Consider the following 17,619-nt stretch of genomic DNA (forward strand, 5'->3'; position numbering starts at 1 on the left):
TAAACAGAAAGTTTACATGTTTGACATGTAAACTGTCAAAGTTAACCTCTTTGACAGAATTAATTCTTCTGCCCCTTCTTGGTGCTGTTATTAGTCTTCAGAAACATCCACTATTGCATTGGATTTGCTTTCCTGTTTTCTCAAACACTTTAACTCTGTTGAGAGTATTCTAGATGGTCATGTGCCTGAGAATATTTCTCCTTCCCATTAGGGTATTACCTGGTCTAACAAATTATTTCATGGGTTGGTTTTCATTAATTTCTCGGCTCTTAGACATTAGGCTCTGTTTTCTTATCAGGGTCTTTTCCTACTAAACTTTTTTCCTACTAAACTTCTCTATCATTGATTTTTTAATTTATTTTTATTTTTTGCTTTTTCATTACTAGTCAGCTCAGATACTAATTGAATATTATATATATTTGGCAACAATTAGATTGTTTATGAAAAATATAGGGAAGTATGAGTTTCTCTTTTATTCTCTAGATTTTCTGAATTGGCATTCCTTTAAAAATGCCCTTGTCTCTTGAAACCATATTGTTGGAATTTTGATGGCCTTGCTGGTTGGTTAATGGTTTGACTAACACGAAATAGAGGAGGAAGGTGGTTCCTGATTTGTTTGTATCTCCTGAGAGTGGACTCTCTGGTTCTAATACTATACATGTTGTGTGAGCATGTACACAAAGTTTCATAGTTGGTAAGATTTCTAGGAGTATGTTCAGTATAAATTAGGCCACGCTGACAGTGGAAACAGTAAGACAATATACAGAAAGCGATAGATTGATTATAGGCTAGTTTTGTATTCTAGAAGGAAAAAATGAATGTGCTCAATATAAATTTTTAAGTCACAGTGATCGCGGAGGGGATCAAGGAAATATGAAGAAAGCAGGATATCGGCTCAATTCCAGCCAAGTATTTTAACAGGAAACCTCAAATGGAGTTAGTCCAATAGAAACGCATGCAAAGATTATTGAGTTAAAAAAAAAAAAAAAATCTGGTTGCATTTCAGGTCCAAGTAAAGATTAATCAGGAAATATATGGAGATCTTCTTCCAAAGAAAGGGCAGCATATATGAAATGCAAATGGTCACCCCCCATGGTAATTGTTTACTTCTCTGAGAACAGTCCCCAGCCTCTGCAGGGGGGAGAATATGTAAGACTGTGCTACATGACCCTGACCCCCAGGCCAAAGCTGGACAGCCCAGGGTGTGTGCCTCACCTCAGCTCTGCCAATCAGAATCTGATTCCGTGGAATTTAAACTGTGAAACGATGGGAGATGAGCACCAGGAGTCCCCAGACCTGAGGCAGGTCATCAGGAGGACATCTGGTGAAAAGGTTCGTAAATTCTTGCTGCAGAGGCCCTGGAGGTACCCTGGTTCCTGTCCTTCCTAGTGTTTGGTGGTTCATTTGCTCCTGAAATATTGTAAACTGTTTAATAATATTCCTCATCTTTCTCATTTTAGCTGGACTTTGTTTCTGTTACTTGCACCCAGGAGAAACCAAACTCCCACAATTCAAATGGAAAGATTAGAAAAGACTAATCAGGTCACAGAGTTCAATAGTGAAAATAATTGGACTCATCAGAGTGAATTGGCAAATGGTCAAGGCATCAAAAATTACTCTTACCAAATGCTATAGGCAAGGTTATTAAGTGGACTGGTTTGTAAAAATCAGAAAATGTATGGTGCTTCTAAGGCCTGATAATAGTTTAGCTGGGTAGAGACCTGAGTTAATGAGGGCCTGGTTATGGTTCTGACTCTAGACAGACCAGTTCCAGGACCACAGCCACCTAACTCCTTATTGCAGGTGACCAGTGCACATCCCTGTAACGAGGGTGGTGGCCACAGCAAGTGTACTTACAAACCGCCCCCACTCTGAAAGGTCAACTGAGTCAATATTCTTGTAATAGAGCATCAAGGCAGCACCTTATCTCATACTTAACATCACAGTTGACTTCATAAGAAGAATATGGAGATGATCGTGGAAGTAGTGAAACTGTCTTTTTCTCTCAAGATAATGGTACCTGTGGAGTTTAGATAGGAGTGTGCCATTGAATTGCTCCTATAGTTTTCTTGAGCTCTCTTGAGAAATGGCATGTAAAATGTGAGTTCCTGAGATTAAAAAAAAAATGCTTTGCAATAAATAGTTTATAGTTCTTACAGTCATAAATTCCTGTGTTTGGCTTCTGACTTTTTATGGCTCTTACCTCGTGTGAAATGTGACTGCAATTTCCTCTATAAAGACTTCCTTGAGAAGGAAACACTCCTTCTGCTGAAAATATATTCCACTCTGCTTAGGGCACCCATTATGTTTTACCTGGGTGTGTGTATGTTTTTATATAGAGATGGATTCTGTTCAAACATATATAGCTGATAGATTTTATGTTAAAATATAAGTATATCTGAATGTATTTGCTAGTGCTGCTATAACAGAGTACCACACCCTGGGTGGCTTATACAGAAATTTATTGCCTCGCAGTTCTGGAGGCTAGAAGTCTAAGATCAGGAGTTGGCAGCGTTGCTTCCCACTGAGGGCTGTGAGGGTGCATCCGTCCCATGCCTCTCTCCTAGCTCCTGGTGCTTCGCTGCCAGTCTTCAGTGCCCTTGGTTTATAGAAGTGTCACCTTAACCTCTGCCTTCATCTTCACATGGTATTCCCCCTGTGTGTATCTGTCCTCAAGTTTACCCCCTCTTTTTAAATGATTCTAGTCCTAATGTGTTAGGGCCCACTCTGATGACCTCATTTTAACTTCATAACCTCGGTTAAACACCCTATATCCAAATAAGGTCACATTCTGCGGCGCCAGGGGTTAAGACTTCAACATGGATATCAGCGGTGCACAGTTCAACCCGTTACACTGGATATAGTCACACTATCTCTTTTCTCAGACAGAATGCTCTGTGACCACAGGGATTAAACCTTACTCTCATTGTACTTTCCACAGAATCTAGCAAAGTGCCTCCAACACTGTAGGCAGTATGCTTGTGGAATGAACTGATGGCATTGCCCATCCATCCTAAAAGCCACCATTTTGCTGAGTAGAATGTACTTTGTGTGTGTGGCTAATTCCACAAATGAAGGAAGGCGCTTTCACAGTGTGGACTGCACGGTATTACAGTCCACCGGGGCTTCCTTCGTTGCCTCCTTCGACGTCTCCCTTTAGGCACTCACAAGCCTGATTTTCCTGAGCCTGGACAGATGGCTTAAATCAACTCACAGAGACTGTCTGGGGACCTTCATGAAAATAGAGACAGAATGAGATTTCAGGGCCATTGATAACTGAAAGCCATGGAAAACAAATTAATTGTCACATAAGGGCTATTGTTAAACATGCCCACAGGTAGGTGATGCTCCTCAGAAGATGGTTGCCATGTGTTTTCTTAAGAATTCCTTTTCCATATGAAACTACATGTAGCCCATCACTTTTGAATGTTATCAGAACTGATGGAAGAAAATACAGTATTATTAATACAATTCTTTTGTTTTCCAAATTTTTCTTAATTGTCTTTTTAGAGGAATTTTAATATTAAGGGAATAAGTATGAGGGCAGTGAATGAAAAAAATGTTTCTTAGAAAACATGGAAACATAAGGAATCCTCATTCAGAAATCTAGGTTTTTTCAGAAGTGAAAATTAAGTCTAAGAAATTAAGTGGCTCTTCAGTGACTCATGAAAAGTATATCTCAGGGACATCTTTGTTGAAGTCAAGTCCTTGAACTAACATTACACTCAAGAAAGAAGTTATTGCAAGAGTTGAGAGTTTTTGGATTTCACTGTGGCCCAGACAAAGAGGGGAGGGAAAGCAAGTGGTGTTAGATAAGTTAGTAGAGCCTGCGCAACATCAAACACTGTGATGAAGCAGGTATGATTTCGGTGAAAGCAAACAGTTCTCAGCAGAAATAAAGAGGAGAAAACCTAGAAAGACAAGTTCGTTTCTTCATCTGTTCATTTATTTACTAGCATGTGCATCTGAGATGTTCAGAATGCCACATGTGAGACCGTTGGACCGCAGGTAGCTTGTGTGGTTTTATTGCCACATTTTGTTAAGCTCTTGGGCCTGGGACTAACCTCTGGTGCTGAATAGAGGTGAAGGCAGCCTGTGATCTTGGGTCAAGTCGATGAGGTTGTCTTTGCCCTGAAGCATGATCTTTCATTCATTGAGGACGTGTTTGTGCCCTGGACACACAAAGACCATCAAGCTCTAGCCCCCTAGGTCTTCCAGCTCAGCGGTGGAGAGAGAAAGGTGTGCAGGTAGTTGGGCTCTACCGTGGATGGCACAGTGGCTGCAAGGATGAACCGATGAACCACTAAATGGAAAAGGGTGCAAGCTGGACGCCAGTTTTAAGAGTGGAAGAACATTCAGAATAGAACAATTTTGGGAATACTTACATGGCATGACATTTAGAGGACTTTTAGAAAATACTCTAGAAATGTAGAAAATAAGAAAAAAACTAGAAAGCTTCAGAAATCTCGGTAAGGACAAGCATGTGGTGAAATGACCTTCAGAAAAGCAGGGTATGTGTTGGTTTTTACTAATGATCTTTATATTCCAGCATATCAAATTCTTTAAACAAAAAAAATCTCCATTGTGTGTGTGTGTGGGGGGGGGTTGTTCATCAGCACAGCACAGCGTTATGCAACTCCTACTCCCTCCCAAAGTCAGCAGGGTGTGCGTGTTGGCCTTTGTGAGTCCTGTTGCCTTAGTTATTGCTACACAAAGTCATGTAAAGTCACTAATTTCAACTTACTGACTTCTATGTATTGCAGATGTAAGGAAATTCCCAGAAGTATGTAATAAAATGCCAATTGTGGATGTCTGAAAGTTTTGGGGCCAACACTGACATCATGTATTGGAAAAAGTATACGAAGAAATTTCTTGCATCTGGGTTGTGGCTCGAAAAGTTCCACTGAAATACTCCCTCACCCTGAACATCTGAGTGGATGAGTAATTAAATAATCTGAGAGGCTAATTAATTTAACCATTACTCAAAGACTGCTGCCACCGGTCTCCCCATCTGCCCGCTTGACAGCCACACCTGGCACTCGGCATTGTCCTGCCTCTGTGGTGGGCGACTCCCCAGGACGCCTCTGTGTGCAGAGAATGGTCCTCGGCCTCCTGGGGGAGAGACCTGCTCTCCTCACACACACACTAGGCCACCACCACGCTCTTATTCTTGGGCCCACTCGGAAATGGAAGGCTGATGATTTATTGAAACTTTTCCCCAAGATTTCAGCATGTGACTCTCTGCCCCAAGGAATAATTGAGAGTAATCATCCATCTAATTTCCTCTTAGGCGTTTGGTGAGGTCTTTGTAGGGAAGAGATATGTGGGGATGTTAATTGAAACAAAGCCCATAGGTTTATCGTGAAAGTTTCATCCGTGCTTTTTGTCTACTCTGCTAGAAATGCAGGTTTGTAGTACTTGGAATTCAATGTGAAAAGTTATATCAGCACTTTTCCTATTGATTGGCTTTAAAAGGGTCAAGGACATGTTTCATCCTTGGAGACTCCAGTCATTTCTTGCATTACTTGTGATTTCTTCTCTAACAGTAAAGGCGATGGTAACAATTTTGTGATTTCTTCTCTAACAGTAAAGGCGATGGTAAACAGGTGATGGTAAATACGGAGGCACAAGCTCTAAAAATGAGATTTTAATGAAATATATATTTCTTGCTATTTTTCAAATTTGAAAAAACATGCATGGTTGTATCTAACGTAAGAGCCATGGCATGATAGGCAGGTTTTCTGGCCTACTTGAGCCTCAGTTTCCCCACGGAAGGAAGTATCACTGTACATCAGTAGTGCTCACACTGTGGACCAGGGGTTCTGTGAATTTTTCAGAGATATATAGGTTCAAAGCTATTTTTATAAGAATACTAAGACATTATTTGCCTTTTCCACTCTCACTCTCTCCTGGGTATAGGGAGGTTTGCCAGAGGCTACTGAACATGTGACATTGCAACATGCTAAATATAGAAGCAGATGTGAGAATCCAGATGTTGTTTTTGTTAGCCAGACATTGCAGACATTTGCAAAAGTATAAAACTGTTCCACTCTTTTTACTAATTTTTCTTTTGAAATCTATGTTATACATATTTCATAATTATATATAGTTTATATTAACCTGTAATGGAATTATTATTATTCCTTCAAATATATTAAGGTATATTTTAAAGTCTCAGTATTAATGTTGAATGTAGATATCAATGGATATAACCCACACAAACAAAACATGTGGGAATCCTCAATGATTTTTTTCACAGTGTAAGGAGAGTCTGAATCCAGAAAGGAAGAGAATCATTGTCTGTATGTTAGGGAGTTGATTATAATATGTATCTTCCTCATGGGGTAGTCTGAGGTTTAAATAGTTCATGTAAAGTATGTAGAATAGTGCTCAACCTTGTAACTGTTCAATAAACAGTAACGATTGCTATATTTTTAAGTTCCAACATGATGTATTGGGATAGAAAAGGCTGAAAAAGCCAGTAGAGCATCTCTGAAAGAAGTGACCTGGATAAGATCATGACCCAAAGGAGCAGAAACTGCAGGTGGACTGAAGTACAATACCATCACATTCAAAAGACAGAGAGGGTTAGGGATGGACACAATCAAAATGTGTAATAGAGGTTCTTTGCAAGGGCAATATTTGGCGGACAGACCTGTTTTCCTGCATGACCTTTTGCTAAAAAGCATGGAGTTAAAAAAATAACTTTCTTAGAAATAGCAGCATGCACCTTCCCATTTAAAGGAAGTTAAATTTTTATTTTTTGATTAAATTTTTATGTAATACTTATTTTAAAACCCAGCTTTTAATACAGCTTTGTGTAGCCAGCACCTGTGTGTTGTGCTGGTTGCATCTTATGCCACTGGCTTGTCCGGTGTTCTCTCCGTCTGCTGGGCCCTAAGCTCTTTGAATTGGGGAACGTTCCATTTATCTTTATATCCCAGTGCCTAGAACTGGGCCGGACCTAGAGTAAATTCATATTAAGTATTTGCTGAATGAATTAAAGTTTTCATTGTCATTGGATGATATAGTCACAGTTACCAGAATATTATGGATGCCTTAAAATAACTGTTTTAAATACGTTAGAACATAGGAGCTTAACCTAACAACCAGAACTAACACGAACTCACCGTGTTGGGGGTTATTATGGATTCTTTAATACCACAATATCTTTATTACAGTGAAGGAAGTTGACTTTGGGTTTATAAGAGGTCCGGGATATTTTAAAAATACGTATATGAGCATGTTATACTTAATTTTGTTAGAAAAGTGAAGTAGAAATTGCACACGTTAGCTGGCAGTGTCATCAAGACCCACGGGTATTTGTTATATTGACAGCCTGCTTGATGTGCCTTCAGAGCTGCACCTTTCAAGCTGCCCTGTCTGTAGAGAGTAGTTTGGGGCGATGGGACTTAGAAGGCGAAGGCGTAGAAATAATTCTTCATACTTACCGAGTGCTTGCGCCCCTCTTCCCTCGGGGCACCCCGGGGTACCGTCTGCCTGGTGGAGAGCGGGCTGCACAGGGGTTGCGTTCTCACCCGTCCAGGGTGGGTGCTGGCTTCCTTTAGCGGCCATAGAGCGTTGATTTGCCCCCAGACGGGCCTGCCTTCCACACTCATGCAACAGATGGCTCTGCAGTGCCCCCGTTTGAGGTCTCCACACATCACAAACTGAATATATTCCCCCTTCGCGAGCTGCTTTCTCCTGGGGAACGTTTTTCTAAACATGCAAACGTTTCAGGTCTTCTCTGGATTTTACAAATGCCAACCTCCTGTTGTCTTCGTTAAGGACAGTTTCTCCGTGGGCTTAACTTGTGGATGTGTCAGTGGAATTCTAAAGATCCAGGGTTCACATCGATAATTTTGTTGTTATTTATTTTCATATTTAGTTGAGATTGTCCGGGTCTATATTGTAAGACTTTAGAAACCTGGGACTAATTCGCCGCTTGGGTATAAAATTAAATGAGAAAAGTAGCTCTGTTTCATTTTTCTTGGAAAGCTTCTCTTTGATCTTAACTGGGCGAGAAGTATTGCGCCCTTTCGTTTCACTGCGTGCATATTCTTTGCATCTTTCTTTCATTCCTGTTCTGGGATGAGAGTCCACAGCTCTCACTGAAATCTCCCTGGGCGTTTGTTTTGCAGTCATGAAGCCAGTGTCCCCTTCATAATGAGCTACAGGCTCTGCTACAAACACAGAACAAAACAGTGATGCATTGCAAAGGCACAGTTGTCAGTCTCTAGCCGATGAGCTAAGGCCTTCAAAGAGGAGCGAGCGTGTGTGTGTATGTGAGTGTGTTTAATTTTCCTTGGGTAGCATGCAAGTCAAGGATTCTTTATTTTTTACACAAAGCTGTTTTTAAGAACCCTGAATTTGCATGAAAAAGATGCTGGTCCCAGTTGGTTTCACACATATATTGGAACCATGGGGGTTTGAAGATATAGTTTGCTAAGGGACTACTAAACCACAGGCAAATGAGATTACTGTTCAAAAACAAAAAACAAAAAGACAGGCCCATTTATTTTTAATACTTTAAGTTGATATTTGAGCCCAGAATGTTAACATCTAGAAATTCTGAGAATTTTATCAACAACTCCATCACTTCCTTAATTTTAATGAAGAATAAGAACTGACCTTTCATAGCAAAAAAACCCATATATATATATATATATACATACACACACACACACACACACACACACAATTCCACTAACTAAAATAAAACTCCTACTGAAAAATTTGGGAGGCAGAAAGTACTGAACCTCAAGAAAGAATTCTGTTTTATTTTTAGCCTTGAAACCTTCTTTTCAAAGGAAATATTTTAGAAGCCTAGTACATAAACTAGCTCAAAATTGAGGTGCCCTTGCTGTAGTGGGACTTAGCTGGCACCGCTCCTGTCCCACCCCGCAGAAGACCCTGGGCTGCACTTGGAACCCTTAGGGGATCTTTGCTCATTGATATTATATGCACGGCATTTCCTGCATAAATGATTTAAAATAGTTACAGAGCATGATCCCGGAGAGACACTTGCATTTGCTGTTTTTGCGAATTTTGTCCCTCCACCACCTAACTACTTTGGAATCAAATAACTAGACCAGCGATCTCCCATCTTGTAAATGAGGAGGAGTGGGCTGCAGGGCTAGGACTGGGGGTAATCTTCCCTGCGACCCAGCCTACTCGGAGATTCTGTTTGCAGCGCACTTCCCACGTGGCTGTTGGCGGTGGGGCACATCTCTGCTCACGCGGTGACAGGTCAGGTCAGAGCTACAGTTGATATTTCTAGTTTCCTCATACTCTACTCTCTGTTCTTCCAAATCTAATGGCTAACATGCTGCCACTTTAGAGATGACCCTTTTATGGTGGTTCATTCACACTTTTTCTTGAATGCCAAAAAATATAATGTGCGGACAGATAACAAAATTTCTTGATTTATTGATATTTTTCCTCTTAAAAACTATGTAATGGCTGAAAACTATTGCAGTTTTCTTGACTTGAATGAGATGTGACAAGCACCTGTACCGTGTGATAGTCCCTAATAGTGTTACAGAGGCAACCTCTTTTAGGGATAAAATAGTGGTGCTTCTAGCCTTTAAACTGTATTAGGACCCATCGTGTAGAAGGATGATCATGCTAAGGTTAGATTCTCGCTGTTTCTAGAAAGGTCTTCTTTAGGCTAAATGTTCTTGTAAAAAATTATCATGCTATTAGCATATATATTAAATCTTTCTCTGGAGATTTGTCCATCAGGAATGATGATTCCAGCAAGAGTTCCAGGACATTCTTCCATTTCTACTTCTCTATCTTCTGGGCAGAGTTCTCAAAGTGTGGTCCTGGGATCCTGGGTGCACCCCAAGACCCTTTCAAGGAATCTGTGACTTCAAAATTATTTTTGTAATAACATTAAAGTGTTGTTTGCCTCTTTTCCTCATATTCTTATATGGGAGTGCAGTGGAGTTTCCTGCAGACTGCATGGCATGCTATCACAGCAGGTTGAATGCAGAAGCAGATAGAAGCAGGTTGAGTGAGAATCCAACTGTCTTCTTTTAAGCCAGAAGTGAAAAATATTTGCAAAATTTTAAAGCAGCATTGCTCTTCTCATGAAATTTATTTTTGTTTTGGAATATAGGATTACGTTTTCATAAAAATGCTTTATTTGTGTGAATGTGGGTTTATTGTCATCTTTTTAAACTGTTTTCATTTACATGTGGTAAAGGTCAACAGACATAACCCACATAAACTTAAGCTCTTCTGGGACCTCAGTAATTTTTCAGGGTGCAAAGGGGTCCTGACTCAAATATTTGACAACTGCTGTTCTATTATCCCCTCATTCAGTGTTCTTATCTAGAAATTCACTTCGTTGAGGCCCACTCACTATTTACCTGGTAGCCTGTGGAAGCTGTGCTTTTCATAATTTTACATGTATGTAAACAAGCTTTTGTGGCCACCAGATCCGGAAGGTGCCCTGTGGGAATCACTGTGTCTGTAAGCATATGTGTTGTATAGCATGTAAATGCAAAATGGTAGTATTGTTAAATTTTTAGTATATGAGGCAGTTGGTACTTGATTGTGTGACTGATTGCTCATTCAGAAAATCACAAACATTTATTTTGTTCTTACCGAATGGCGCTTAGTAGGTATTATAGAGATGAACTAAATGTGATCTCAACATTCAGGGAATCAGCTGCTACAGTGAGGCACTAACTACACCATACTGACCTTGTACAGGAGTGCATCCGTGAGCATTTTTTTTGGCAGCCACTGTTGTGGCTGAGGAGGAATTTACTGGCTTATTTAGAGGAAAACATATACTGAATAAACAATTGAGGAAAGCATAAGGCTGCATAATACAGTTTAGACTAGAAGCTAAATGTGTTTGTATTCACTATACAGAGAAAGCCAGGAGCACATGAGCTCAGGTATTGTTATGTTAACTTAAGTATCATCACTGGCATCATAGAAGCTTCTGGGGCTCTGGTAATGTTCTAGCTGTTTGCTTAGGTGGTAGCTACAAAGACCTGTTAACGTCATGATTATTCATCAAGCTGTGTGTTTGTGATTTCTTAATTTTCATATGTATGTTATATTTTAATGATAAAAACCCACAAAAATTAAAAATCTTAAATTTAAAATATCACTGTGCAATGCTGAACTGCCTACAGTATATATTTAAAAATATTTATCTGAAGGCTCCTTGATACTTATCATTAGTCCTTACTTTTCTTTCATCTGCCAGTGCTTTCTGGTAGGTTCTTCTTTTCAGGACCATGGCAGTGAATCACTTGGTGCTGAGTTTTCAGGTTGTAAATAATCTTTTGAAGTCTCTCTTTCTCTTATCTCTCATCACTATGTATGTATGTATGTATGTATCTATCTCTATCTCTCTTTATCTCTATGTCTATCTCTATCTTTCATGTATTATCGTAATGTTTTTAGTAAAAGAAAAAGAAAGTGATCCAACTAGCTTAAAAATACACATTTTTGAAAAGTTTTTAATCGAAGTAATACATGTACATACTTTGGAAATCAAGTATAGTGATAAGATTTAAAGCTGCATACCCCTCACTCCCTACCTCCAAATATTTGCCCTGTAAACCACTTTCCTTTTTTTTTTTTTTTTGTAGCTGTAACTTCTGGATTTTTTATGCTTGTATCTACAAAACATAGTTGTCTGTTTCTAGATTTATCACTTTTAAACATTATAAATTGTGTTCCTACTATAGAAGATAAAGATTTAGTGCTCCTATTCCACCTATCTCTCCACACTTCCCCTACTCCCTAATTTTTTCATTGTTATAAATTAATTAGTTAAATTAATTATAATGATAAATTAAGTAAATAGTGTTCACAGCTGAGTCTAGTATAATTCTAGAATTGCATTTCTGGAATTACTTCACTCTTTCCAAGTGTTAATAATTGCCATTTTTTGCCATTCTCTTAGGCTTTCACATTTCTTGCCAATCCCTTCTGGTCTGCAAAGTTTCTGTTGAGAAATCAGCTAATAGTCTTATGGGAGCTCCCTCATAAATAACTAATTTTCTCTTGCTGCTTTTAAGATTCATTCTTTGGCCTGGCAGGGCGTGGCTCAGTGGTTGAGCATCAATCTAGGATCCAGGAGATCGTTCAATTCCTGGTCAGGGCACATGCCTAGATTGCGGGCTCAATTCCCAGTCAGGGGCGTGCAGGAGGCAGCCAATCAGTGATGACTCTCTCATCACTGATGTTTCTATCTCTCTCTCTCTCCCTCTCCCTTCCTCTCTCTGAAATCAGTAAAGATATATTAAAAAAAAAAAAAAAAAAAGATTCACTCTTTGTCTTTAACCTTTGGCATTTTAATTATGTGTCTTGTTGTAGGTTCATCTTGATGTCTCTTTGGATTTTAATTTAATTATGATGTCTCTTTGGGTTCATCTTGTTTGGGACTCTCTTTGCTTGCTGGACTTGTATGTCTATATCTTTCACCAGGTTAGGGAAATTTTTTGTCATTATATTTTCACATAGGTTTTCAATTCCTTGCTCTCTCTCTCTCCTCCTTCTGTTGACCCTCATGATGCAAATGTTGGAACATTTGAAATTGTCCCAGAGGCTCCTTATACTATCATTATTTTGGATTCTTTTTCTTTTTACTGTTATGATTAGGTATTTTCTGCTTCCTTATCTTCCACATCTCTGATTTTATCCTCAGCTTCATCTCCTCCACTGTTGATTCCCTGTAATGTAGTCTTCATTTCAATTACTGTATTCTTCATTTCTGACTGGTTCTTTTTTATGTTTTCTAGTTCCATTTTTATGTTCCCTGTCTTTTTGTTGAAGTTCTTATGCATTTCATCTACTCTCCCCCTAAGTTCATTGAGCATCCATATAACCAGTGCTTTGAACTCTGTATGTGGTAGATTGCTTGTCTCCATCTTATTTAGTTCCTTTTCTGGAGTTTTGTTCTGTTCTTTCAACTGGGACATGTTTGTCTCCTCATCTTGGCGGCTTCTCTGTTTGTTTCTATGAATTATGTAGAGCTGCTATGTCTCCTAGGCTTGGCACTTGAGGCGTGCCCCCGATGTGGGCTGTGTATACCCTCCTATTGTAGTTGAGACTTTATTGCCATTGGCATGTCAATGGGAGTGACTTACCCCCAGGCTTATTGGCTGCAAGGACTGACTGCAGCCACCATGGAGGATCAACTATGCAGGGGCCAACACCAGGGAACACAACTTACTTCAGCAGGACTCTGGTTCTCTCTGAGTCCATCCCTTGAGTGTGTTGCTTGTGGTGGTGGCTCTGGGACCTCCAGAGAAGCTGCAGGCCAAGGTCAGCCATCACCTGTGTCCTGTCCGGGGCCACCCAGCATGAGCTACAGAGCAATCTGCAGATGGCAGCTATCCGTGCTGGTTTTGGAGGTGCCCAGGAGAGGCCAAGTTGCGAACCAAAGCTGACTGCTGCTGGTGCCAGGTGTGGGGCCACTTAGCGAGAGATACAGGGCACTCAGAGGCCAGATGCTGCTTGTTTGAGAGATTTCAGGAAAGTCTGAAGCATGATCCAAGTCAGGCTGTTGGTATGGAAAAGCTACTGGAAACAATTTGGGTGGGCCTGTAAGCTGGGTGGAGCGGGATCTCAGGGAATCACCAGGACTAGGGTTAGGGTGAGCAGTGTTAGCCAAGTTGACTGAGACTCAGGTATGCCTACCTGCCCTCTCTGTTGGGGGAGGGCTCATCAAAGGAACAATGGCCTCTGCCAGCACTTCTGTCTGGGAGAAAGCTGCTACTCCGTCTCTCTCCCTGAAGGCAGACAACTCAACCCCGCCCTATATGTCCCTGGTGCCTTTTGAGCTGCTGCCCCAGCACTGAAGCTTAAAGTGGGGGAGTACAACTGAGTTCATGTGCAAGCCCTATAAGAGGAACTGGCTGGGACTCCAACAGCCCTCTGTCTTTTTCAGCTTCAACCCCCGCTAGTTTTTATGGTCAGAAGTTAGGGGAGCTTCTCTTTCTGGCACTGGAACATTGGGCCTGGGGTTCTGATGTGGGGCTAGGTCCCCTCAATCCTCAGGGAGTCCTAGCTGAGCTATCCCTCTCAATTTTTATGCACCACACATTGGTATGGGACCAGCCTGTTCTGTGTCTCTGCCCCTCCTTCCATTCTCTGTGTGGCTTCTTCTTTATATCCTTAGTTGTAGGGCTTCTGTTCAACTAGATTTCGGGCAGTTCTGAATTATGGTTTTCTATAGTTTAGTTGTAATTTTGATGTGGATTTGAGTACCATGTTTCCCTACACTGCCATCGTGACCAGACCCCAGCACATGCCTTCTTGGCAGTCATAGATATTCCAAAGGCCCAAGCAGTTAGGAGGGGAGGAATCTCAAGGGAGGGCTCATGGATGTAATATCATTCAAATAGTTTCACATCTTCATAGCAGTATAAACATTTCAAGGGAAAATCTTTGCTAAAACTAAGATTTGAGGATTACTGGAAGAGTTCACCACTTACCCTTACTTCATTTATCAACTTTTTACTTATTTACTTTTTATTTTATTTTATTTATTTATTTATTTATTTATTTATTATTTATTTATTTATTTATTTATTTATTTATTTATTTATTTATTTTTATTGATTTCAGAGAGAGTAAGGGAGAGGGAAAGATAGAAACATCAATGATGAGAGAGTCATTGGCTACCTTCTGCACACCCTCTGCTGAGGATCACACCAGAAGCTTGGGCATATGCCCTGATCAGGAATCAAACTGTGATTTCCTGGTTCATAGGTTAACACTCAACCACTGGTCCATGTTGGCTGGGTAGTCTATCAACTTTTTAAAGAATAATTGAAGAGCTGTCCAAAATGCAGATATCTGTCACTTTAAAAATATTCTTAAAATTCCGGGAAATAATAGCATTTTTGGAAGTGAAATTAGAATTGCAATTATAACAGATACCAAATGAACCCCACTGTAAAATAAAGAATACTAAAATAAATAATCTGAGTTTTAATTCTACATATTTTCTAGATCCTGAAAGAGGATATGCACAATTTTTCCTGAACCCTGAAAAATGACATGCAAAAATTTTATTCAGGCTTTGAAGTGAGGAAAGCCTAATTTTGATCCTAATATACATACCAGCTGAGGGCTTGGCTTGCTCCTTAACCTCTCTGAGCCCTTGTTTCCATATCTATAAAATGGGGATAAAACCTATGATTGTCAGGCTCATGTAAGATCAGGTGAAAGTTCCCACATGGTGCCTGTTACATAGCAAGCCTGCAAGTGATTTTCTCTTATCATTTCAAGAATGATACAATATGTTTTGTTTGCCTTTTAAAATTTAGTATCAGTATTGATCAACAAAGAAATAAAAACAATTAAAAATATACATGAGCAAAGCTGATAAAGAAAGGACACAGAAAATTTATTTACAAATGATATATGTCAATGAACTTAAAGTAAAGCTTATATTCAACAGTCAACATTTATTTGGCTATTTTAAAACCCAAGGCAAAAAAATCTCTTTCATGACACTCAATGAAAACAATGCACTAATGACCATTCACTTTAAATATTTATAGAAAGTTTAGTGGAGGAAGTGAGCTAAACCAAGGAAAGAGTTCCTCTGGAGACCTCAAAAGAATGTTTCCGAGTCATGCCAGTGCACCTCTCCCCCGAGAAGAGTGGTCAAGTAATCCTGCTCTTCTGTTTCTCCAGGGAGAAGCTGGCTGTGGCCCGACTGCAGCGAGAAGTTGCCCAAAGGAGAAGTGAGGGGGCCATGGTAAGTCCTGGCTGGTCTGTCCTGATCCTGCACCCCTTCCAAAGGTCTCTGTCCTGATCCCGCACCCCTTCCAAAGGTCTCTGTCTTGATCCTGCACCCCTTCCAAAGGTCTCTGTCCTGATCCCACACCCCTTCCAAAGGTCTCTGTCTTGATCCCGCTCCCCCTTCCAAAGGTCTCTGTCCTGATCCCGCTCCCCCTTCCAAAGGTCTCTGTCCTGATCCCGCTCCCCCTTCCACAGGTCTCTGTCCTGATCCTGCTCCCCCTTCCAAAGGTCTCTGTCCTGATCCTGCACCCCCTTCCAAAGGTCTCTGTCCTGATCCCGCTCCCCCTTCCAAAGGTCTCTGTCCTGATCCCGCTCCCCCTTCCAAAGGTCTCTGTCCTGATCCCACACCCCTTCCAAAGGTCTCTGTCCTGATCCTGCTCCCCCTTCCAAAGGTCTCTGTCCTGATCCCGCTCCCCCTTCCAAAGGTCTCTGTCCTGATCCCGCTCCCCCTTCCACAGGTCTCTGTCCTGATCCTGCTCCCCCTTCCAAAGGTCTCTGTCCTGATCCTGCACCCCCTTCCAAAGGTCTCTGTCCTGATCCCGCTCCCCCTTCCAAAGGTCTCTGTCCTGATCCCGCTCCCCCTTCCAAAGGTCTCTGTCCTGATCCTGCTCCCCCTTCCAAAGGTCTCTGTCCTGATCCTGCTCCCCCTTCCAAAGGTCTCTGTCCTGATCCTGCTCCCCCTTCCAAAGGTCTCTGGCTTGAAGACATTTTGTCTAATTAAGGATCGCTAAGGAAAATATTTGCTTGCAGCAAACTGAATGCTGTATTTGTACATAAAGTGTTTACAATATAGTGTAGACAGCTCCGCCATTTACAGATAGAGGGAGACTGTGAATAAGAAAAATAACTTTGGGCTTTGAAGAGGGTGTTCAAGTGTTCAGAGGGTAACGGGGCTCTGTTCTCTTGAGGTCTACTGGATGCCCAGGCTTCCTGGCTGTGAGCACAGTATCCGTCAATGAGCAGCCAAGCTTCTCAGTTCTTCAGACTTAAAAAATCAACCACCCCAGGGAACACTGAGATGTTTGCTAATGTCATTGTCCTTTATTCTTTTTTTTCTCCCATTTTGCAGGGCATCTGTCCCTGTCCTCTTTGGTGTGTGCCATTTAAAAAACTGTGTTTTGAATTGTAGTAAAAATCAGTAGGTTGTTTTGGTCCATTCTAACTTCATTTTATAGAGGATTTTGCCAAAGTATCTGCCTGTGTACTGCTTGAACATTGGAGATGACTGGGGCCTCGGGGAATGTGTGGATTAACAATAGAACATGTGCAGTTTTTCAGCAGAAGAATTAGCTTTTTTGTAAAAGAGAAGTGATGCATTTTTAGATCCTTCAAGCTGCTTCCATTTGATTTCATGAAGTTAATTGATAATCTAGCCACTGAAAAGAGTATGAAATTGTAAAAATATTCTGTCCTCACACTGCTCTGGACAGGGAAAGCAAAGGGCCTGGGCAAGAGGCTGAAAGTTGAGTGGGTCCTAGAAGGTACAGTGGCTGTCGAGCATGTGAAAATACTTAGGTGATCACATTGTTTGCTCTGCTAGTGATCTTAATGCAAAGAGAATCTTGAATATTCAAATAATACAAAGCAACTGCTCACAGGCATTATTGAGCAATGGATTGGAAATAAGTTGGAGAAAATGAAGGTTTAGTCAAACGGTGAACTGAAAATTTTCAGTCTGGAGTTTTACTGCATTGCAACATGCTAGGGCTAGGCCACTTCTCAGGATTTCAGTCTTGTGTTGAGGGCTAGTTCCTGTTCATAAGCTCAGTTCCAGCCAACAGTGAGGAAGGGACAACTTTTCTAGGCCTCGGGTTCTTCATTTTTAAAACG

At 40.8% G+C, this 17,619-nt stretch overlaps 1 protein-coding gene across 7 annotated transcripts in view; it reads left to right on the top strand.

Moving 5' to 3' along the window:
- The window catches only part of NCKAP5 (NCK associated protein 5), an 883,253-nt gene that overhangs the window by 404,192 nt on the left and 461,442 nt on the right, over positions 1 to 17,619 (top strand). For 6 of the 7 annotated variants that reach the window (XM_087819892.1, XM_087819896.1, XM_087819894.1 and 3 more), the window contains one exon: positions 15,682 to 15,745. The exons of the other annotated variant lie outside the window; for it this stretch is intronic. In XM_087819892.1, coding sequence (XP_087676018.1) covers positions 15,682 to 15,745 — 64 coding nt within the window. The remainder of the gene's footprint in view (positions 1 to 15,681; positions 15,746 to 17,619) is intronic. 7 annotated transcript variants of the gene reach the window in all.

Source organism: Miniopterus natalensis, chromosome 8 (assembly GCF_054644295.1).
Source record: "Miniopterus natalensis isolate mMinNat1 chromosome 8, mMinNat1.hap1, whole genome shotgun sequence".
Classification (NCBI taxonomy): Eukaryota; Metazoa; Chordata; class Mammalia; order Chiroptera; family Miniopteridae; genus Miniopterus; species Miniopterus natalensis.